At 41.7% G+C, this 25,289-nt stretch overlaps 1 protein-coding gene and 1 long non-coding RNA gene across 17 annotated transcripts in view; one reads left to right on the forward strand and one right to left on the reverse strand.

The window, feature by feature from the left end:
- The window catches only part of Unc-13 (protein unc13 homolog), a 544,965-nt gene extending 525,059 nt beyond the window's left edge, over window positions 1-19,906 (forward strand). For 11 of the 16 annotated variants that reach the window (XM_078193392.1, XM_078193412.1, XM_078193401.1 and 8 more), the window contains 12 exons: window positions 2,376-2,517; window positions 3,179-3,625; window positions 5,732-5,882; window positions 8,343-9,077; window positions 9,340-9,561; window positions 9,649-10,101; window positions 10,173-10,304; window positions 10,786-11,011; window positions 12,089-12,241; window positions 14,533-14,637; window positions 15,299-15,461; window positions 15,738-19,906. In XM_078193392.1, coding sequence (XP_078049518.1) covers window positions 2,376-2,517; window positions 3,179-3,625; window positions 5,732-5,882; window positions 8,343-9,077; window positions 9,340-9,561; window positions 9,649-10,101; window positions 10,173-10,304; window positions 10,786-11,011; window positions 12,089-12,241; window positions 14,533-14,637; window positions 15,299-15,461; window positions 15,738-16,035 — 3,227 coding nt within the window. In that variant the 3' untranslated portion in view covers window positions 16,036-19,906. The remainder of the gene's footprint in view (window positions 1-2,375; window positions 2,518-3,178; window positions 3,626-5,731; window positions 5,883-8,342; window positions 9,078-9,339; window positions 9,562-9,648; window positions 10,102-10,172; window positions 10,305-10,785; window positions 11,012-12,088; window positions 12,242-14,532; window positions 14,638-15,298; window positions 15,462-15,737) is intronic. The other 5 variants (XM_078193374.1, XM_078193366.1, XM_078193470.1 and 2 more) reach the window with 3 other exon arrangements.
- A 4,214-nt stretch (window positions 19,907-24,120) lies between these two features.
- On the reverse strand, window positions 24,121-25,162 carry LOC144476587 (uncharacterized). The gene is made up of 2 exons (XR_013495051.1): window positions 24,888-25,162; window positions 24,121-24,681 (listed from the first exon to the last, which is right to left on the reverse strand). It is a non-coding gene; the product is annotated as an uncharacterized LOC144476587 (long non-coding RNA).
- Window positions 25,163-25,289: the final 127 nt, after the last annotated feature.

Raw genomic sequence — 25,289 nt, forward strand, 5'->3', positions numbered from 1 at the left:
ACCACCACCACCGATGTGTTTTTTCCCCCCACCGCTCTGTTTCGGCAAGAAAGAGCAAACTGAACGCGAATTAACGACGCGCCGGGAAAAAAGAAACGGGAAACGGTGTTCGACCGGTTAATCCCGCGCGCGTGCGCGCGGCGTACGTTCACGACTCGATGGAAAATGTTTTTTGGTGTTCGGTGTTGTTTGCGCGGGTAATTATTAATTGCACAATTCTTCCATGCCACCCAGAGTTGAAGGTAAACGTGATTCCAACCGAACTGGTTCACCTGTTGTCCATTATACAACGATACGAACGCAAAGCTCGGAATTACACGGATTTAACAGCCTTTCGGGGCGGAGCCTGGGGAACAATTTTGTAGAAAATATTTTCGAAACTGTAGTTTTTGTTAAAAATGTTCAGAATCGTAGTTGAACAGTGATCGATTATTTTGTGATTATTTTAGTAATGACGAAGAAGGATGTATGCAGATTTTATAAAAACTATTCGGAATTATTAAATAACATAATTTTTTGAGTAAGTCATAATCAAGGAAAGTAATACGATTGCTATGTTTGTCACGATTAAGGATTACATTTGCTTCAATTGAAGATTCTTGTTAATCATGATCACTTGATTACTTAAGTTTAAGTAATTCTCTAACCACGATCACTTGATTATTACATAATAACTTCATTACTAACTAATCGTAACAATCGCTAATAAACAAAATTCACATAAGTCGTAATCTTTCCCCATTAATCAGTTTATTTTTCACTCAATTCTGTTCAAAACTATCAGGTCCGTATTCAAAGTTTTCTTAAAATATTATTCCACAAAGTCGATGAAGTTTCGCGGAAAAATTGTCCGTCTATTCGGTTGCATCAGCATCCCCGAAGCGCCTCGTAGAATTCTCTGTAGTACAGGCCAGCGGATTGTCTGCGCGAGCGTGTGTTTACGTTGGGTCGACACGCGTTAGCCGGTCCACACGTGCACGGCTACTAAAAGTTTCAGCGGTCCGCGATGGGTGCGGCCCAGTTTCGGAACTCGTAACCCTTTATTCCGGACTGATCACGAGGACGCGGACGGTTCCCGGGCGAATCGACCTCCTCGAATGGATCGTAACGTGTTCTAACTCGGATTGCTTCTTAAACATTCCACTTAATCCTCGCGAGCACCGCCCGGTTACGGGCATCGGTCTTCTGATTTTATCGCCTTCCCGGCGATACCGTTCGGCCGTTAGCACTTCGACCGGCGCTCGGCGTAAAATTGAAGCAACGCGCCGCGAGTTTTCAAACTTAACCGACACATAAGTGATTGTTAAGAAGAAATAGATTTTGACAAAAAATTTCCTCTCTTTCCTATCAAAAACGTGCTTTTCTCCTATAGATTTTAACGTTCTTCGTAAGACGAGATTTGAGAAAAATAGTCGTGCATTTAATTCTGCTATTAAAGTTATTAATTTTAGTATTGCGTCAGTGAGACATTGGAGAAATTCTCAGCCAAACGCGTCATCTTTTAAACTCGCGGTCTAAACTTTGATAAGAAACGGTTCAAATTGTTACCGTAAGTTTTATCGAGATTCGTTATCGAGATTTGTTTAGTTCTGTTATTAAAGTTATCAATTTTAGTGTCAAGTAAATCCTCAGCTAAATGCGTCATCTTTTAAACTCGCGGTCTAAACTTTGATAAGAAACAGTTGAAACTGTTACCGTAAGTTTAATCGAGATTACACTACGGTTTTATAAATAACGCCTCTATCGCGAGTAAAAACGTTGCATCGCGGCACGTCGTAGGATGGACTGGATCGTTGCAGGCTTAATTAATCGCAATGAGTTCAAATGGGATCCATTAGTACCGAACGTCATTTCGCGATCCCTGTTCTCCATTAAGATGGAGAAGCAGATAGACGCTCGTATTCTTTGTCATTGTCACTTGAACGATAGTGATCTAGTTAATGCTCCGAGCAGTGATTCATTTTTCACTGTAACGATAATATTAACGCAACGTTACGTAACCGAAGGCAATTAACGATACAACGCGTTCGTCCCACGTGAAGCGTACGCGCTCGGAATGTCGATGCAACGAAGTAACAAAACAAAGAGTAAAAATACGTAGAATAATTCGAACAAAAAAAGAATAGATAACAGAGAAGACCAGGCGAGCTTTGCGTTCCTTTTCTCGAATATGGCAACAGGTGCGTGTTTTCGAATGTTGAATAGTTCGAGTGTGTCGGTTCCTCTGGTAAGTACGGGAGCAGATGGAGACCGTTAATACCGAAGAGGATTATAGAACCCTAATTCGGAGAGATTCGATATTGCTTTGAGCGCGTCCCCCTGTCAGGCAGATGAACGCAAGATAATTAACTAACCATCGATTCTCGCTTCCACAGTGAAATGCGCCCAGGGACTGATCGCCAAAGACAAGAGCGGCACGTCCGATCCTTACGTGACGGTCCAAGTCGGGAAAGTGAAGAAGCGCACCAGAACGATGCCGAGGGAATTGAATCCGGTTTGGCACGAGAAGTTCTACTTGTGAGTAATTCCATTATCATACCGCGAACTCGACGGATACGTTTCGCCGCGACGCTGGACGAAAGCAAAATTTGATATCCAGTTTACGTGCGATTGCTAAGACTCCTGCGCGATATTCCAATCACGAGATGACCGTATGACCGTGCTAATTTATGCAAATACGTGGAAAAAGATGCAAACGATCGCGCATAGTTTTCCACTGAATTCTATTATGTTCGCTGGAAGTTTTTAACATATTCCTTCCATTTTATATTTTCGTAATAATTGTAAATATTAATATTTCGCGTACGAAGGTAATAATATTTGTTCGATAAATAGAATTTTTTATGATTGGTATTTAGTTAGAATTCGCTCTACTGATTATGCGGGAGTCTTTTCGCGTAGTCGACGAAAATAAACAAAAATTATTAATTATATAAATATAAAGAACTCTATGAAGTTGATTAGGGTAGCTAAAAGATATATAAATATCCTTATATCATATATATTATATGCATTGATATATAATGTAAAAGGGGCAATAAAACAGATAATTTTATAATAATTAAAAAGGCGATGATCCGAATACACGATCTCAGTTATACAGACTCGAGACACCATAGAACGTATAAAAGATCTGCGAGGGTATACGATAACGGAATGTCCGCGTTTCGTTTTCCAGCGAGTGCCATAACTCATCCGACAGAATAAAGGTGAGAGTGTGGGACGAGGACAACGATCTGAAGTCGAAGTTGCGGCAGAAGCTGACGAGGGAGAGCGACGACTTCCTCGGCCAGACCATCATCGAAGTGAGAACGCTCAGCGGCGAGATGGACGTCTGGTACAATCTGGAGAAAAGGACGGACAAGAGCGCGGTGTCCGGCGCCATCAGGCTTCATATCAGCGTGGAGATCAAAGGAGAGGAGAAGGTCGCACCTTATCACACCCAGTACACCTGCCTGCACGAGAACCTCTTCCACAGCCTGTGCGAGAAGAACTGCGGCGTCGTGGCGCTGCCCCAAGCGAAGGGTGACGACGCTTGGAAGGTGTACTTCGATCCACTCGGAGAAGAGCTTGTCGACGAGTTTGCCATGCGATACGGTATCGAGAGTATCTACCAAGCAATGACGTGAGTATACGTCGTTTCCGCGGGCACGGAATATCCGATTAACCCTTTTAGTGCCGGGCGAAAGTATCTAGAATAAAGTACCTGTAATAAAAATACCGGATCGATTTCACGGAGCTGATAGCGTTTTGGAGAAAGGCTCGTAAAAATCAAAGGAAGAATGATGTTTATTGGATTCAAAAGATTTACAAGGGAGAATAAAGTAATGTCGATTGTGTTGAAACATTTGTCGGAGATCGCGTGGATAAGATAAATATAAAACAGTATGGAAAAGGGAAAAATTAATTATATTTTTGAAAACGGTATTTGTACGTAGGAAAAATCATAGTTTAACTTTAACTTCACGTTGATCATCTAATGCGAAGTATAGATATTGCACTTTCAATCATTCGTAACGAAATAACTGATATCGGACCACAAAACAAGAATAATACCACAATTCACAGCAAGCGTCGGTAGAATATGGCGATTAATAAGAAAAACTTGGAAGATAAATTTCTCGTTACATTTTTAATGCAAAAGTATACATTTGTTTGAACTACATTGCAAATAGACCAGAACTATCTCTCTGTTTTTTGTGTCGTATGCTGATATGGAATAATGCAAATGTTCCAGCACTGAATCGTAACAATCGCATGAAGTAGGAAATCGAGGCTAAAATGAATATTTGAAAATCGGAATGCACAATAGTCCTGGCAATACACATCGGGTGTATTGGACTACTGGGCCGAAAATCGAACAAATCTCAAATAATCGGGACTCCTGCTTATTGTACCGTGCAAATCCTATTGTAATATCTTTCATACCTCTGTTATTTTGGTCGTATCTGCAATTCTCGAAGTCGTTCGAGTATTTAATTCGATAATTAAATCATTCTCTAATCTATCAAAGATACACTATCATTGAGATTAAAATTTCTTTGATAGATTGATTTATTGTTATTTATTCTTATTTATTTTTATTTCTTTATTTTATTTATTTTAATTTTTTTATTTTATTTATTTCATCTTTTATTTTATTAATCTTTATTTTCTACGCGATTCGTAACTTATCAATAATAATAAATCAGTTTATCAAACCTGGTCATTTGCACATTTCATAGTAATTCAGTCGCACGTAACATTTGTCACATACTACATTATAAAAAAGTAAAATACTTAATTCAAGGTTCCTAAACCATATCAATGAGTCACGTGGTTCCATTTCCTCCAATACAATAATCCAAAACAATACATTTGCGTTATGATACATAAAATCTAATTGAACAAACGCAACAATAGATACCCAAAGACAAATCATTAGACACAATGGATTCATGCGAGAAACGCTATAGCCATGGGACTCAGTCTTATGCACAGTAGTCTCAGTGGACGGAATATAAAGATCAGGACTGATATAAGCGTTGACTAATTCATTGGACACGATAAGGACTATAACAGACTCGTTAGACTAGATAAAGATCGTCGCGAATTCCTTATAGCCTGCGAAAGCTATGTATAGCGCAGCATAAACCTTGCGGAAACTTAGCAGACGCTTCAACGGAAATAGAGCTTTTATAGCGAATTCATAACGGATCTATCTAAGGTTGAACTCGGTCCCGGGAGTATAACGAGTCGAATATTAGATTATGAGTGGTATAACCATCGTGGCGCGGAATTTAACGTGTCTATAAATAGCTACGAGTCTCGTTAACGTCATAATGTCAAACTAAAAATTTGCGGTACTTAAAATTGCAAACGCTTCGTAATTTTGGAGGAGAATTCGAGATCATTTATATTACTGAATATTCGTTTTGCATATTGAATTGTTTCATGAATTTTTGACAGTTGGCATTTTTTAATGGAACATAATAATGAAACAAATTAATATTGGAACTTATAATCAATAAAAGGACCAGTGATTGTAACAAAATTGAAAAACTTTCTATATTCTAAATACATTTTAAACTTTTTAAATTTTAGCGAAAATTGTATATTATGTTCATTGCATATTTCTTGAAACCATAATTAATTTAACTCACATCACTTCCAAAGTTTAAAACAACGAAACAATATATCTCGCCTTAACAATCGACTTAATTAAAAAGTACCATTACCATCTTTTTTTCAGGCATTTCCACTGCCTTTCGACGAAGTACCTCTGTCCAGGTGTGCCAGCGGTAATGTCGACCCTTTTGGCGAACATAAACGCATACTACGCCCATACCAGCGCGAGTTCCGCTGTTTCAGCCAGTGATAGATTCGCTGCCAGTAACTTCGGGGTAAGCACGGGGTCGAACATCGAAGACTGCGTTTATTCATGGGGAGGGTTAGCGAAAAAGAGACGGAGAGGTAGAGAGAGAGAGAGAGAGAGAGCGTGTGGCAGCGAGAGAGAGACAGATCGAATGAGAGAACAACGGCGAACGCTGTGATTGAGAAATGCTCCTGCAATTTCCTAGTAGTCTAAACCATCCATTATCCCCGCACCGGTTCACGTTGGCTGACCAGAGAGAACTTTAGAGCATACGTGCTCTCTAGCGCCTCTATCAATTTCATTTTGAGGCTCGCCATTAGGATCGTTCCTCTGCTGTCTCGGCTTCGTCTCTGTTCCCTTTTCTCCAGCCAAGATTTTTCGAAGCTGGAAATTGGAAACACTAGGGCGGAGGGTATGAGAGGGGGTCGCGGACGCCGTCCAAACTAATTAAGATTTTAATTAAGATTTTTTCGTCTCGATTGTGGCAGGCTGGTCCCGCGAGATGTCCAGCAATTGCCAGCAACGTATCCGCTGACGCAATTGGGCGGACTTAATTGATTAAACAACAATGCTTTAACAACGGCCGCTTCTTCAGAGAAACGTTCCAATTCTTGTCCCGTCGTCTATCTAGAAATTTCAATTACGCAGCCGTCTTGCGGGAGCGCTTTCAACCGTTCGCGATCGAACATTTCGCACGGCTTGCAGCGACTCGGCTTCTCAAGAATGCGGCAACTTTCATTTTAATAGGCAGGACGGTTACACCGCTCCCTTCGGTTTGCCGTATCGCTTAAAATGTGAATATATCTTTCGAAGAACTGGACCCGCTCGTTTTTCCTCCGGAGAAGTAATTCCAGTGCAAACGCTTAATGCAGTCATATAAATTTTACGGGTACACTTCTTGAGGAGGACAAATTCTGATACTGTTTCCAACGTTCTTGAATTATGCATGACTTTTGGGAGGGGGGCGGTTGTCTTCGGAGGACGTCTATAAAAAATAGCTGACTTGGTCATTCGCGAAACAAGCTTCAACGAATTCTAAAAAGAAATGAACTCCTGGACGACGGTGCGGATGGAGGAAAGGGAGATGAGCCTCGAACTCGTTGCTTCTGGAGATGTTGTTTTGCTTGGATCGATGAACGGGAGGAACAAGAATATTCTCTGATAATAACATAGTGGATGAAATTGGTGTAGGAAAGATAATATTTTTTATTGAATGGAGCTAAGTATCCTGTTTGAAAAATTAAAAGTCGGGTTGGTATATAAGGGAATAATGAGGAATTAAAAGACAACTTGTTAAACAAAGAATTCTCTTATTTTTTTTGTAAAATAGTAAGATAATTTTTTCATAATTTCAAGGTTATGTCAAGATTATGTCAGGGGTATTCCAAAGTTATGAAAAGGTTATATAGTAATAATGAAGCGAATAACTGTACAGTGAAATTTGCATGAGGACAGTAGCTACTTCGACATAACCTTCTTCTCGTTGGAAAAGATGACCTTTTTCATGTTCTCCAACTCAGATCAAATGATTTCGATTTCAGGAAACTTTTCAATGGTTTTTTCAGAAAACTTTTCTCGAAATTTTGAGGAAGCTTTTTGAAACCAAAGGATATTAGTGACCCTATACATTTCGTCCACTGTACTTATTATCAATTTTAATCATAAACTGCCACTAAAATCCCAATGTATCAGAATTTGTCTAAATTCTCGTCGAAAGCACATCCAAAAAAGAGCATTATCACAGAAATATCATCTCTACAAAAGAAAGTGAATATTTGACGTTATCCTAGTTGGTAACTTTATTTGCTTTGGCTACACTTCACCTTACCATACCTGACAAATCAGTCTCCAAGGATTCGATGTTTCTTCTTCCATTTGAACCTCTATTATTTTCCTTAATCCCGGCGATCCACGATTCCCCCTTTCACGATCGCCATCGGGAATAGGAAATATTACTGGAGCGTAAATAATTTCTTCTTATGCAGCTGCGTTATCAACAAAGATCCGTTAGGCCTTGAAATTAAGATGAGATTACCGCTATGAAAAATTCAAGTCCCGTTCTTTGGCTGAATGGCTATTTCAAAAATATTAGAAAAATTGCATTTATAGGCTGGAGATTTTACGTTTTTAGATAGATAAGACAGAAAGTTAAAGCAGCGAAGAGATTAATGGAATTTAAGAATATCGGATATATTAAAATGATTTTAAAAAAGCTATTTGATTCCAATAAATTGATTGTTACGATTTTCACGTCACGTCGACGACGGAGCAAGCCATCGTTCAAAAATTTTCCACGAGGATAAGTAGGATATTACTCTCTCCTTCCCTCTCTCTCTCTCTCTCTCTCTCTTTCTCTCTCTGGCAAAGTAATGGTTTCTCAAAAGAAGACGAGCTTTCCTGTCGTCATAAAGTTTCCATAATTTATGGAAACTCGATACCGAGGCGAGATACAGTTTCCACCGTTCACGGCCCGTTTCTCCCGTTCCAGAAAGAGAAATTCGTGAAATTACTGGACCAGTTGCACAATTCCCTGCGAATCGACCTGTCGATGTACAGAAACAATTTCCCGGCGTCGAGTCAAGAGAAACTGATGGATCTGAAGAGCACGGTTGACCTGTTGACCAGCATCACGTTCTTCCGGATGAAGGTCCAGGAATTGTCGAGCCCGCCGAGGGCGAGCACCGTGGTCAAGGACTGCGTGAAGGCTTGCCTTCGCTCGACTTACCAGTTCCTCTTCGAGAACTGCTACGACATCTACAACAGAGAGTTCCAGGCGGACCCGAGCGAGTCGAAGAGGGACGCGGAGGACCACGGGCCACGGCTCGAGACCGTCGACTTCTGGCACAAGCTGATCGCCTTGATCGTCTCGGTGATCGAAGAGGACAAGAACAGCTACGCGCCGGTCCTTAATCAATTCCCACAGGAGTTGAATATCGGTCAACTGTCAGCGGCCACTATGTGGTCATTGTTCGCGGTGGACATGAAGTACGCGCTGGAGGAGCACGAGCAGCACAGGCTCTGCAAGTCCTCGGCCTACATGAACCTACACTTCAAGGTCAAGTGGTTGTACACCAACTACGTGGAAGATGTGCCGACGCTCAAGGCAGCCGTGCCGGAATACCCGGCGTGGTTCGAGCCGTTCGTGATGCAATGGCTGAACGAGAACGACGACGTCTCATTAGAATATCTCCATGGTGCCTTCAACAGAGACAAGAAGGATGGAGTGAGTATCGCCCGGCTCTTATTTCTTTAAAACTGGATCCCTTGAGTTTGACGGTCCGTGGAAACTTATTCCTAAAATGGATTCAGTAGATTATCTTCTACAAGTTTAATTCGACAAATCTCATTTACGATAACGTCGATAGGAAAACATTGATTTATACAATGAAAAAAATAGCATATAATTAGAATCTCAAACTTGAAAACCCCCTCCCTCCAATGTCCTTCTGTGTCGAAGCTCTGCTGACGTTTAATGTTAATTACAGTTCCAAAAGAGCAGCGAGCACGCGCTGTTCAGCGTCTCCGTCGTCGACGTCTTCACGCAGTTAACCCAATGCTTCGACGTAGTATCGAAACTAGAATGCCCGGACCCAGAGATTTGGAAGAGGTACATGAAGAGGTTCGCGAAGACCATCGTGAAGGTGTTGGTCGCGTACGCTGACATCGTGAAGAACGAGTTCCCGAGCCATATGAAAGAAGAACGAATCGTACGTGACACGATGATTGCAACCCTTGCAGCTTTATCCTAGCACTCGGTAGCAATTCGCCAACTAAAACGAACGTCTTCCTTTCAGGCGTGTATCCTGATGAACAACATCCAGCAGCTTCGAGTACAATTGGAGAAGATGTTCGAGTCGATGGGCGGCGAGAAGCTGGAGGAAGACGCGGCAAACATTTTGAAGGAGCTTCAACAACAACTGAACGGATCGCTCGACGACCTGGCGATACTGTTCGCGAAGAGCCTGGAGCCGAGGATAACCGCGTCGGTGAAAGAGTTAGGAGACTTGTTACTGGCAATCAAGGGCGGCGGCCAAGTGCAATTGTCGCAGCCGGCGCAGAGGAACAACGTCGCGGTGGAAGCGGACGAAGTGCTGCGACCGTTGATGGTTCTTCTCGACGGAAGTCTGTCCTTGTACGCTCAATCTTGCGAGAAGACTGTACTGAAGAGGCTGCTCAAGGAACTATGGAAGATCGTCATGAGAATATTGGAGAAGACGGTCGTGTTGCCGCCCATGACCGACAAGAGCGTACGTTTCCGATGTTGTTAAGGCTATGAACGACTCGTTGAGACGTTTATACTCATTCTACGATTTTGCAGATGATGTTCAAGAATCTGACGGACAACGCCAAGAATCTGGCCGCGAACGCCAAGATAGAGGACATGTCGAAGCTGTTCAAGAACCACATGGTGAGCAAACCGGATATGAAGAATGCTCTCAGCGGTGTAATGGTGAGCGATTTTTTTATTCTTCTATGTTCTGAGTTTTGTGTAAAATATTTACGTACAAAGATGTAGATTAATTTGAAATTTTAAATATACTCGTAATATTGTATATAATCTTCTTGACAACGTGTAATTTTGACTAAAGATATCTGATAATATGAATTATAATATATTCTTAATAGAAGTTTAAATATACATTATATTTAAAATTATAATAGATTTTTATATATATTAAAACTTTAGTAGATCTTTAATAGATCCTTATATAAATTTTGAAGCAGATTTGCAATAGAATATTAAATAGATTTGAACTATTATTACCTGAAAATGTATTAGCTTTGTTTAGATATTAATTAGGTTCTGGATGCTAAAATAACAATCACTTGGTTTTGGTGAAACTGTACTCGAACTAGTAATGTCTGTCCTTTATTTATTTGAGTTAGTGAAATTGATATCTTATTGATAATGAAATGTGTTACGTGTCCAGGATATTTCCAAGGAAGTAGAGAAGAATTTGTCACCGAAACAGTGCGCGGTCCTCGAGGTCGCGCTCGACACGATCAAGCAGTACTTCCATGCAGGTGGAAACGGTTTGAAGAAAACGTTCTTGGAGAAGTCGCCAGAGTTGCAGAGCTTGCGATACGCTCTTAGCTTGTACACGCAAACAACTGACACCCTCATCAAGACTTTCGTCACGTCGCAAGTTAATCAAGGTGAGCCGATTATTAATTATAAGTTTCCGACTAATACCATTTGTCAGTTTTTAAAGAACCGCGGTTAAAAACTGTTTTTTTTTCTTATGAGTTTGTGAAATTCGGAAATCGATTTTTCAAATAAAAAAAATTGCGTTTGCGAGCACTTTATAAATACTTAAAAATTAATATAACAATATAGATAGTAATATCTGGGAATCAAACTATTAATCTGACCAATAGCAATTCAATGACGATATTTTCACGTTCAAATCATATTTTCTATAAAAATTGCGTTAAATATAGATTTTGTACGATTTGAAACTATTTTGTTATTTTTTTTTACTTCGTACAGAATATATTTTCTTTTGTATTATTTTTCTAGTTGCATAAATATTAGACGAAGTTTAAAACTGTACGGGTTTCAATTATTTTGGTATTTTTTGTACTCATCTATTTTTCCAGAGAGTGTATTCTATTCGACTATACTCGTGTAGCTCCATATGTGTACAGGGTGTCTCATCTAACCCGAGCAATTTTTCCAGCTTACTATTAATAACAGAAAAATAGAATTAAATACTATTCCCTCAAACATAATCATGCCTAACCAGATAAGACAACAAATTTAAAGAAACAAGTATAAACATTTCTCACTGTTTTAATTATATTTTGTTTTGGTAAAAATTCGAAACCCGGTTTATTAAAAAATTGATGTTTGTATAAACCCAACCAAATTAATATTTCTGTCTACACCGAAGGGTTCACTGATACCATTGCTATAGCAACATATGCTATTTAGGTCCCCTATGTACCAAAAGAATTTCTGTTCTTTACTGCAGTACACCAAAATTTCCGACAATATTAAATCATATGACAATAAAACACGTCATCGTGACTCCGTCAAAATTCACCATTAATACAATTGTCAAACAAAACTGCCGCCATACACGTTCGTTCTACGCGTACGAAAACATTCGCGGACCATTTTACCACACGCATTGATATCGCTATCGGACACTCGCGCGAGTATATCGCCGACGCGCGTTCACATCTCTGACCAAAAAAATCCAACCGACGTAACGTGAATTGTCGCGACAGTGCCGCTGAACAATGCGTCAAAGCTACGTCAGCGTCAGCGTTCGATGAGCAGCGAGAGAGGCGGTGACGAAGGGGAAGGAGCCGAGGGTATGGAAAGCCTCGAGGAACCCCTTCGCCAGAACAAGCCCTCTCTTCGCCGAGAGAGTCGACAAGGTACCAGAGTGCACTACTCTTAGAGCAGAAGCCTCGGAACAAATTCTTGGCTGACTTACGGTCACTTTCGACATCTAGGCGCTCGTTTAGGACGTAGTGGACTGTTCGTTTATTGCATTACTCACCGAGGTGTCTCATAGGGACTACAACTTATCCTACGTTCTTTTATACTTTTTATTGTTACTACCTAATATACATATCATCATTGGTTCACATGATAACACGCGTCCGGTGTTTCATTTCTTTTTTATTAAATCGCTCGACGCGTTGGCTGTCGGACAAGGACACCTCGTTCGCTGGTGATGTGAATCTTCGCTGATGTTCTGACATCGTTCCTTTTTTCATTTAGCCTCGTGCAGCAGTTCCGAACGACGTTGAAAGTCTTCGTGGTTACTTACATTGAATACGAAGAAAACGATGAAAAATAGCGAGGGTGTTCGTTGATATAATTACTCCATTTGAATACTCTTATATTTCAATATTATATTCAATATTTAACATATGAAATATTCAATATTTTAATATTAAATTAAATATTAAATATTCAAGTATTGAAATATTAAATAGTGAATATTTGATCAATTATTTAATATTAATTCATTTTTAAATTATTTAAATGTATCAAAATAGGTGGCGTGAAGTGATCAATATTTAAATTTTAATCACAGTAATGTACAATAATGTTTTATTAGTCAATTAAAAAGAAGTAAATTTAAAAACGCGTGAAAACTTGAAGTATAACATTTTGAACGTTCCCATTAAATACAATCATATAATCATCAGAAGCACTTGTAACCATGAAGACCTTCATCTTGAAAATGTTTACGCAAGTATGTCTTGCAGTTTCGAGTAAAATGTTTATAAAGGATTCTGATTTACGCTTCAATATTTGTACTTCGTCAAATTGTTGACTCGATAACCCTTCTATGACACGAACTCATGTCACCAAGTCCGAATGTGTTGTCCCGAGCATAAACTATGCGTGACGGCCATCGCGGAGACCCTTTCGATGTTATGACAGCTTGTAAAAGTTTACTGAAACGACATAGCGCGCGAAGCAAATGCTTAGACCCTAATCGGCGCGTTCGAGCCTCAGTCGGTCCGCTGCAGCGCGCTGGTAGCATAAGCTAAGCTTCCCGTACACACATCAAGCTCAACTGGCTATACAAAGTCATAAATAGACTGCGGATTGTTGTGCAGCTGTAACGCTCTCAAATGTTCCGCTCAAATATCAGAAGTAGGCCAAATTACATAAGACAGTAACATGTGTTTACCTAAAACAGCTGCATAAATATTTCTTTGATTACGACAATATATCAAATATTTTATATAATATTAGTTCAGACCATGTGTTGATAATATAAATTATGCAAGAGACCTATGCAACACTCCACTATTTATTATATAAGAATCCACAGTCTAGTGATAAAAGATTGACTATAAAGTGCGACCTTGAGCTGCCAGTTGAGTTCGATCTGATCATGGTCGTACTATCGAAAGGGTCGAGAACATGTCCCGAATGTGATCGTCTCGGTGATCGATAGTTGTATTAGGTAGCGCTGCTGCTATCACTACTGCCGCTGCTACTTGCTACTATGGAGAACCTTGCCAAAAATCACAGTGCGCATCCTTCAGTCATCTTCTTCAAGGCTTTCATAGACACACGTACACCTACACGGATGTGAGTTTTGTTGAACCGATCACTGCCAGTTTAGCGTAACACACTGTCCAACGGGACCAGCTCCAGCAACCGTGTACGCACACTGTACACCGGCCCTAACCTATATCGGCGGAGCGTTCGGTCAAACACGCCTAAAACTTTAGACAGGCCCGATGCCGTTCGACGGCAACGTGTACCTGCAACGACAACACCACGGGAACGATATTGCACTTGCCCACCGAGGACCACAATCGAGATTCACGGCAGACTTGTTCAAGAGTCGCGGGAGCCATCCAATTATCCCTAGTTTTGAGATTGCTCTGCATTTCGCGGAAGATAACAACGACTCGATTATTAATTGCTTTGGAAAGGATCGTTTGATCGTTAGCTCGTATTGATCCAAGACTGCATCTCCTCCGCTGAGTATACTCTATAAGACAAACGTTCCATGCATACCGTTAGAGCATGTAATCTGCTCTAGACCTAGACACCCAAATAGAGAATCTTAGCATCGAATTTTTGAATTATAGCGTCGGATAGAAACGACCGAAGCTCTACCTTTCTATTTCGTAGCACATAGACGCTCGATTAACACGACGGTGAGCAAAGAATCTAATTATCGTTTATGAAGTTCCAGATACCGCCGGCTCGGACGAAGGCTCCGTGGGGGAGGTCAGCATCCAGGTGGATCTGTTCACGCATCCCGGAACCGGCGAACAGAAGGTCACCGTGAAAGGTACGAATCGTATCTTTACGAATTACTGGTAACCCTTTTACAACACGGTAAATATGCCGCTAAAAAATTCCTAGAAACAGCTAGTACGAAAGGGAAGACTCCAAGATCTTATCAAAAACAAACAATTCTCTAAATTCATTTATTTAGAATATTAGCGACTTAATTTTTATTAACCCTAGAACGAACCCATGAGGTTGTCAGCGACCCCACAACATTGTTAAATTCTCTATGAATGAGTAAATAAATACTAAAATATTGAGTCTTTCCTTACATTTTATATTTTGGAAATAATAAATAATTACTGAGATTGCTAAGATTTTATTTCGAGTCATCAGCAACCCCTCAATGTCACAAATGTCAAAATATAAAAGGGGATCGTTCTAGGATTAAAAATATAAATTTACGTATAACGCGAAACGAAAAAAGGGACAAAAAATATTATTTTCATTTAATGCGACCTCAATTTAATAAACTTCTTCCTCGTCACAATTATTGTAGAAGGGTTGTCTGTATTGTCTTGGTGACTTTGAACCAACCATTTTTGTTTAATCAGCTGTTCGATAAAAAACTATTGGTGCTTAGTTATATCTATTACCTCTCGATGACCGCAGTTATTGAGATCACGCTATAACACCTATTATAATCGAGCCCTGCATTTCAGTTGTCGCTGCGAACGATTTGAAGTGGCAGCTCGCCACAGGCATGTTCAGGCCGTATGTTGAAGTGAACCTAATTGGACCACATTTGACTGGAAAGAAGAGGAAACAGTCGACGAAGTCAAAGAGCAATAACTGGTCGCCGCAATTCAACGAGAGCTTCGATTTGTAAGTACAAGATGCAATGAGATTTTACTGGTAAAATGTGTACAGGGTGTACATGACAAATTCATCCCTTGGAGAGTAAAATTAATTATTTTAAATGTCAACGGCATATATTAACGTAATCATCGTGTTGTAATAATTAAATACAATTGCATGAATCTTACTGTACCATCAAAATAATGAAGAGTAATACTAGATGACTTTGGAATGCAAACCCTGTAGTCAAATCTCCAGGCACTTTTCTCACCAAATACGTAACACGTTCATTTCGTTCTCCAGCATGATCGGCAACGAGCAACAGCAGCTGGACTTCTACGAGCTTCACATCTGCGTGAAGGACTACTGTTTCGCCAGAGAAGACAGACTGGTCGGCGTCGCGGTGATGCAGCTGAAGGACATCGTCGAGGAGGGCTCGTGCGCCTGCTGGCTGTCGCTCGGCAAACGTATACAGATGGACGAGACGGGCTGGACGATTCTGAGGATCCTGTCGCAGAGGAACAACGACGAGATCGCGAAGGAGTTCGTGAAGCTGAAGAGCGACATCAGGCAGGAGACACCGTTGCCGAACCCCACCTGAAGCTCGGACACCCAATGCTAAAGCCGACAGCGAAGCGATGCGTCCTTCGAGTTTGGAAAGAGCTCGGAGGTGTGAAGGAGGGAGCATTTGTCCACAGGAGGGAGGACGAGAAGCGTTCGGCCGTCGTTGTCGAGAACATCGAGATCGGGAATCGTCGTTGTCGCGTCGACGAGAAAACACAACCGGGAGAACAGGAAACACGCGAACGAGAACAACGGCGCGTTATACACAGGCACGCGCGAAGAGAAACAAAACGGATCGCCGATGGAGAGCGTAATGGCCGCGGAAAACAGCGACTCGATCAGCGGGGGAGAGAGAGAGACGCCATATCTATCCGATATCCCGCGCAGTCAGCTTCCGGTCGAGCGTGTTCTTCTCTCTTTTTTTTACGAATCACAGAGCTTTAGTCCCGTCCCTAAATAAAAAAAAAAAAAACGAAAAGAAAAGAAAACATACAAACAAAAGAATCGATCGTAACGAGAGGACGGCACAGATCCTTCTGGAGGCCGTTCTCCTAAGATAATATCGTATAAATGCGCTGAATATCAGGTACCGAGTCGAAACGTTCGTCCATTGGGTAAACGCAGTATACAAAAGAAAGGGGTACTTTTCGACGGCGGTTCAAAGCGACAGGATGAGAGAAAAGAAGCTCAGGATTGGTGAACACGGAAGAACACACCGGACTCTTATTCAATTAAGTGCCGCGACGATGGAGAATACGACGCCTCAGGTATCGGAGAGTGTTCCGTATAGACGCGAAACGTGAAAACAGTGCTGCCAGTACGCAATATATTTGGTAATATTCGTAATGTAAGAGAGAGGAGGAGGAGGAGGAGAACGAGGAGAAGAAGGTGGAGGTGGAGATGGAGAGGAAGGAGCGGGGGGAGTCGAATTAGGCATAAAAATGCGTCGAACGCGATTATACCTCGACGTCCACGGATCCGAAAAGGAAACGTCAACCGCGTCGACGATCGAGATCACGAAATGAGGAAGAGGATCGTATAGGCTTTCCGGGTCCGAGATAGCGGGAACGGTGAGAGAGACCGATGCAAAAAAAACGGAACGCGAAGCGATATCGGTCGTGTTTCGGTTAAGGGAGCGGGAAAATCGCGCCGCAGCAACGAGGCGAATGTAAAACGCATACTAATTAAAAATATAGACCCTCGTGCGAGACGACGTTTTAGGCCGTTTGTTCGGGAAGACGAGTTTACTTGTAGATAAACACGTGAGAAACACATTGTTGACGAAGAAGTTTTTTCTAATAACAAGTTTAAACGTAGCATTGCGTACGACCAATAGGCGCGCCGCGACGTCACTCGCGGCGGGCCGTTAGTAATAAATAGGCATTGTAATGTAAAATACGTTCTTATTGTAAGGATTTAACAAGAGATCGTAAGAGTCTGATTGCTGTGGTGAATGGCGAGCGAGGTCCGCTCGAACGCTTCGAGCACGCTCCTCGAATCATCTCTCCGGTCCTGACTCGATCACCTCTGACACGAGAGACACGAAGCAACAGAGAAACAGAACGAACACGCAACTTGCACCAACCCGGTGTTCACCCTCGATCCCCGATCGACGTACAATATTCTGTACATATTTTATCGCGCGAAGCACAGAGCCCGGCGCTCGATCGACGCCCGGGGACCGTGTCCACGAATCATCGACCAAAACTTTTTCGAAATTAAACTTTATATCGTTGTAGCTCTATAGTACTTAAATATTCATAATAACTTCGACACTCTCCCGACGACCATTGCTTTTTGTGTGAGCCAAATATATACACGAGGAGATGGAACGCAAGCTTCGATAAAAAAAAAAAAAGATTGACGAACGTTAATATTTCTCTGTCTATTCGCTTGATATCTCATCGATATTACTCTTGTATATAGATCGAGGGTCCTCCTTTCGCGGACAGAGTTCGCAAAGGCCACGATCGAGTCCGCGGCTCTTGTACAGGATCCCAGAAGCCCGGATAAAGAGATCGCGGGGATCGAGGGTGAACAAGCAACGAACGGTCCCCCAGAATCCGTCATCAGTGCGGACAGTCCAACGCGATTCGACGAGCCCGGCGACGAAGTTCGTCGTTGTCCTTGCTACGAAGCTTCGACCGGATCTCCAGAGAAAACTATCGAAAATAGAAAAAAGAGGAAACTAATAATAACACAATGATGCACGCGACTTTGAACCTAATGAATTTCATTCACCGGCCCTCGCGGCCCGGCCAGATATACAATTCCAGAGATTACATGATTATATCCAAAAAAGTTTCTACTACGTAGTACGTCTAGATATACTTACGTATTGTGTATAGTGTCTAAACGCTGATCTAGCTGCGAGCGCGGGATTTTCGTTTTGGAGAGGAACATCGGGAGAACGTGAAAGATTCGGAGAGGGGAAGAGTGTTTAAAAAAAAGAGAGAGAGAGAGAAGGAGAGCGAGAGTGTGTGTGAGATTGAGAGAAAGAGAGAGAGATAGAGAGGGGGGGGGAGCCAACCAGAAAAACAGCGTTCGGCCATCTTAGGTAGACAAGAGGTGCTTTCCACATCCGGATGCGTGGATCTACACGCGACACAGGTCAGGCGCAGGACTTTCGCGTAGTACGATTTCATTTACGCTCGCGTAATTATCCCCGTGTTGTACGGCGCGCACACTTTTTCGAAATTCTCTCTAAAAACACGTAACCCTCGAGTATCATGCGTTCCTCAGCGCCCTCATCATGGAATATCGTAGAACAGAATAGAGAGAAAGAGAGAGAGAGACGTCAAAAGGGTTTTTAACTTCTTTCGTTTGTGAAACTCTCGACGCAGTTAGAGAATCCTTAGATCTAAAAAGTGCCCAGATCTGTGCCGTTCGAAATTCGTTCGAAGCGTGTTCAAGCTCGATCCACGTCGACGCCCGAGGAACGTCGCATCGGTCCGCGAGGCGCGAACGATCGAGGCTGAACACGGTTCTCCGAGCTCGGGGCCATTCACGCGTTGCCAAGAGGAAACAACAACAGCCGTCACCGACGTAAACGGATAAGAAAAATGGAACAACCGGGCTGAAAGGGAATGGTAGATGAAAGAAAGAAAAAAAGAAAGAAAGAAAGAGAGAGAGAGAGAGAAAGAAAGAAAGATACACGGGTCCGCGATCTCGCCATCATATTCATTTGTAAAAGTGTCTATTTTCTCCGCTGCCTAAGTACATACTAATTACGAAGAGAAAGGGCCGGCGAATTCGGCGCCCAGAACCAAGTCCGTCGACGAAATGGGAACGGCCTTTTATGTTTCACGCTGGTAGCGTCGAATTTCCAGGTCACTCGGCAATTGCGCCTCGTAGACGGGGTTGACCGCCATTTTTTCCTCCTACTCTCCGCTTCGATTAATATCTCGTAAGCTTAATGAAAAAAAATATCTCGTGTATTCTGTGATAATTACCCCTTAAAGTACACAAACAAAACAATGAACATACATAACGTATACATATACACACGTACACGTGTTTCACGTACATTCGCATCACACGTGGGAAGGAGAACATTTACGAGGGGACATCCACATTTCTTACAGATTAAAACGTATCGGAACGTGTCCGTGACAAATTGAAACACGACGACTGGGTCGCACACGGGAAAAAGAATAAACGGAAAGAGACCTTGCATACGGGGGAAAAATCGCTCATACAACCCGACACCAGAACGCATGTACGTGATCACACCGATCCCAATAGCAACAGTATTTTTCTCTTTTAAAAGACATTTCGATTTCTATTCTCTATACTCGTTAAACGTCCGAAGAGTCTCGTCGGTGTGTGATAAGAGTGAACGGCCCGCAAAAACGGTCGTCACAACGACGGTGCGCCGAAATCACGGTGTTCGCGATCCATGGCCGCGTGGGGGAGGGGGGGGGGGGGGGGGGGGGGGGGGGGGGGATATCGAACGAGGACAGTAATAAGGTTTTACCGATACGAAACGGGGGACGCAAAAGTGCATTCGCGGGCAACGAATCACGCTTAGAAGAGGATCCAGGCGAGCCACGAGGGATTTGAGAGAACGACGAAGCGTCCGCCACTGTGTTGAAAGTAAATATTTTCGCCCAAATTCATGCAGAGTCGCATCGGTTCACGCGTGGTCACACAATCGTACAAAACCAAAAATAATATGGGGGGGGGGGGGGGACACCTTGTCGTAGCGAACTTTATCATTTAACGCGGAAACGTTGCTCGGAACAATATTTTTACATTGAGATTTAACCCTGGACGGGACCCGCGCGTGCTTCACTTTCATTTCAATTCGTTTCACACCGGAGTACGAGGACGTCATGGTACTAAAGTGTACAATTTCGAGGGTTGTTATGTCGTTACGGTGTTGGCGTTGGTAATATCGTTATTAGATTGTTGGCCGTGGTACGATGCATATCGTGTGTGTATGTGTGTGTCTAGAGATTTAAAGGTAGCGTTAGCTTTTAGTCGATATTTCTGGTGTTTCTTTTTTTTTCTTTTTCAATTAGAGGGTGGGACGGTCCCCGAAGGGTTAAATACGCCGGCAATGATCATCGTTAGTCTACGATCGACGAAGCATGCCCACTAATCATTCGAGTACACGTCTGAAACGGTCTTAGACGCATCTTCCTAAAATTGCATATCCATTGGTCTCGTTGCACGAATCGATCCATTGTTCTCCAAAAAAAAAAAAAAGCACCGAATTTAAGAAGAACAAAAGCGGGGCGCGTACAATGAAATAGGGTCAAGTGTTGGTTGTTTTTGTTCGACGAGAGCGCGGGCTGTCACCGCGAGCTTTTGCGTCCGGCACGCCGACACGAGCGCAGAACCAAAGAAAGGGTGAGATCCGAGTGTCGAATACTGTGCGTCGTAGCTGTGTCGGAGAGGAAGCACGAAACCGGAGAAAAGATTTAACAAAAACGAAAAGAAAAGAAAAGAAAAAGAAAAGGAAAAGAAACGAACGAGCGATGCGAAGAGAAAGAGTGAAACAAGGCGAGGTGGAAAATGAAGGACAAATATATACACAACCGTTGACAATACTATGCTTGAAGAATCGTACGACGCGTATATAATGTACCTAACAAATATATTAAAAGGAAAAAAAATACGACGGAATGTTTGTGTTTCGTAAGTAAAAAAAAAAAGCATATTAAGAAGTACATTTGTAATCATGCGACGAAGAAACACATTTGCAGCAAAAGAAAAAAAAAGAACAAATAATAACTAAAGGATCGCGTAATTCTGTGCGTACATATGCGGATGACTGCGTGTTTACTAGGTAATTAATAAATCGTAACGAGTGAGGAGTACATTTTCGTCGTCCACACGGAAACAGTGTGCCACCGTTGTTATCAAAATTTTTCACGCGTAAATAACCAGCGAACGAGGAGTAAACGAGGAGTACATTAACGACACATCGTTGCGCAGCCTCCGAGTATAGGTGAACCTAAAAAGCAATTGTATCCGAGTCAAACACGCACATTCAACACAAAAAAAAAGAATAATATCTATGATACCGAATACCCAGGTCTTTATTAATAAATGTTTCACTTTCGTTCGTTCACTCACACGAGGAGCTTATTATCTGAGCCGCTTGTACGATTGAAATCTCCATCGTCATCAAACCCCTCTCTGCCTACCACAAACACTGAAACGCCTCTCGTTGATCGATCGACATCCATCATTACCGAGTGTTTCGTCGAATTTTCGGTTCTCTCATTCGTTCTCTGTAATATTTGATTGATCCCCGACGTTTCTGGCTGGGTTGATCGCAATCTCGATTCGATTAAAATTCATGGTGAAATCCATCTGCATGCATACGCGCGTCCTCGAATTGAATAGGCCCGCAATCAATCGCGTCGCGTCGCCATCGTTCGGTAGATTTTGCAATTCATCTTCGCGGATCATGAACCGGTTTCTCTTTTCTCTTTTTTTTACGATTCTCCGATACCCGAGACGATGTATCTCTGTCTTTAATTGCTTCTCGGCAAATCGACCGTCTTCGGAATACATAGGGGGGTAATTTCGTTCCGCGCGACGTGTAGGAGGCTAACAGGGTTCGATCGATAAGCCGGGAAAACGCGCGCGACGTGACACAGTGTGAGCGAGCGAAGGAGAGGGATAATTAGGTGGCAAAGCCGTTGACGAGCGTATTACTCTATTATCGGCAGCAGTGCTATCGAACAGGTGTCTGAAGCAACCGGGAGGAGTATATAACAAGAGAATCTCGCGCGAACTGGAGACAGGCAAACGGGAGAAGTCGATCAGAGATCTCTCGTCGTTGAATCATTGTGCCATGTACCATATCATTGTGTCAGAACGACAACGCTCGAATATCATTACTACCACGAATTACTAGATAGAATCTTAAGTCCGCGACTACGTGTTGCACCAACGTATTTGCCGCATGAACCGAGCACGCGTCGCTTGCCATTCGAGGGTCTCTGCCGTTTGTACGAACGGCAGCCAGATGTGTAGAATTTTGATCCTAGAACGTCGTTAGTATGTTCAACGGAGGTCGGGGTTGAATCCGAGATGAGATGGGGCCGTCCTTAGCTCTCCGCCTAGGTAGCTGGGCGTCTTCGTCGGAAATCGATCTTGGATTTTGGCCAGCATCGCGCGGCGACTGCGAACTATTTTCTTCGTTTCGCGGCAGGCCTCTGGGGCTGCTCGACTGGCAATCGACGCGGAGAAAAGGGAAAAACGATACTAATACAGCTACGCAATTGTTGTCGGCATTGTTTTATCATTGTCTTTGCCTTTGTCACGATCGCCGTCATTGTTGTCATTGTAATTAAAGGCATGGGTGTTCTTCGTCGCGCCGGCGTCACACGAAGCATCCGTTTATTGCCGTCGATCACCACTTCTAGAATTTGTCGTTTCCGTTCCGGTCGTTCGTCTTCTTTTCGCATCCAACAGTTACGCGCACGTGTAAGATATTATTGCATTCGAAACTTGTATCCGCAGACTATATTGCACATACAATTGCACATACTATACATGTATATATATGTATATGTATATATATTATATGAATATTATATATATGTATACATACATATTATATATATTATATATATACATATATATACGACGAGTGTACATAGAACATGATCATATATACATTTGCGGCCCGATGTTGCCTGGTGTTTTAGCGAATAGAGCGAGATATGCGCAATCCAGGCTAAAAGTCTTTATAATTTGCAGTGGGCTCTGTTTAATGAACAGGGAAACTTAGCGGGAAGGCGAAGCAGCAACGAAAAACACTTACTTTTCTTTTTACGTTTCCAAAACACGTATCATCGGATCACGATGGTTTCTGCATTCAGTATGTATCCATGTACCCGCCTTCGTGTGTCCGTCAGTTATAATAATGCTGCGTGCTGTAATCAATCGTGCCCATTCCATCTTTCATTTTCAGTTCTCGATTAAGTCAGAGAAACTACATGATAGGAAATATTTTGCATCCTTTCCGTTCACGAAAAATCATGTCAAGCGAAAACATAGCCAGAAAGATATGGCGCTCGTTACGTGGAGAGAATGTTACTCGTCCTCCTTTTGTAATCGTTAACGAATTTCAGCATCCGACAACGCCGTTACTCGTTGTATGTCGCGGTGACACGATGGTGGCGTGACGTTTACAACACTCTTTTTGGCTAAAACGTTCATCATGGTACCCGCCCAGTCCACAAAAGCAATGTACGTGGCACACTTTGCTTAGTATACTGAAAAGAAAGAAAGATAATGTAAAATTGATTCATTCATGTACTTTTGTACGCACGACCATCGTGTCCCCGCGAAATCTAGATAAATAACCGAACGACGGTAGCGCAATTATCTCGACGAGGTATATAAAATATACATTCTGATGTGAAAACAATTTCGGTTTGCATTGGTTCATTATCCGTTGTCCGTTCGCACAGTTTTCTCGTTCCTCATTTGCGTAAATGTACCATATCCAAAGGGTGCTCTTAAATGGACAGCGGAACAAAAAGCGTATGCGATATAAGATGGTAAATATTAAGAGATAAAGAAAGGATGGCTTTCTTATTGGAATGGGCTGCCTCAGGGGAAGGTGATCCAGGGACTCTAATAAATCATCAAAACCTATCAGCCCAAGATTACTTTATTTACATGTCCTCTTGTCCTGTACCTACAATCATAACTTGTTGTGTTATTCGACTAACAATAATCGGACTGTATCATTACAAATGCATAGATATCCAAAACATTATATGTCATCCACAGGTGGGAAAAATCAATAAAACTGTGTTGATCCATATTAACGGAAATTAACATTTTGTAATGAAAAGTAGTTTAGTTATTAAAAACTGATACTGAAAACAATGAGTAAAATAAATGACATTGTGTTTGATATTGCTATAGGATATCTAGAAACAAACTAATTTGGATATACATAAAAGTAATTCATGTGTACTTAGTACTTTAGTTATAACTTCTTATAACACTTTTATATGACATCTGTCAGTATATTATAATTTCACCAACATCTACAAGAGTGTACTTCTTACAGATAGATATATACAATTTAATTTATCCACATTAACTAAATATGACGTTAATCCCTCGAAGAAAGGCATTTATGTCAATGGTACACAAAATGTTACTGTTTTTTTCCTTCTTCTTCCAATGCCTTTTGGATATAATACTGCAATAAATTTAAAATCAGTTAATGTTAATACCAGAAAATGTTCTAGGATATGTTCTTACTTTTTAGGTTATACGTAATTTTCATTGCGTACAAAATTAACAAGTTAACAACTACATTAAAAACAGATATATATATATCAACAATATCTGCTTTTAGAATTATATGAAAATATAAGAGTATATAAAAATAATTTGATACCTTACCTCCACTTTCTTGTCTACCTGCAGCTGGTACAATGGCGTCATGCTCCAAGTAAGATGTTTGTTCGGATCCGTGTACATCCCATATAAAAATGCCACATAAATACTTATGACGATGGGAAGTTCATGTCGATTAAGAACCATTATGTCCGATTTATATTATAAGTTTCTTAGAACAATGAGAACAGTAATACAAGTGCAGACTTTATAAAACGTCCTATTACAGTTGTTACGTTATCACGTTTCATGAGCGACGCGAACATAGGCACTTGTTTATATTACGACCACGCTACTAGACTATACGTTTCAATTTATGGCGGCAGGAGGGAAGTTTGAATGTATATACAAATTTATATCACATATTTATATAGAGACATTGTATCGCCCGAGAGGAATAACTGAGAA

This window comes from Augochlora pura, chromosome 2 (assembly GCF_028453695.1).
Source record: "Augochlora pura isolate Apur16 chromosome 2, APUR_v2.2.1, whole genome shotgun sequence".
Classification (NCBI taxonomy): Eukaryota; Metazoa; Arthropoda; class Insecta; order Hymenoptera; family Halictidae; genus Augochlora; species Augochlora pura.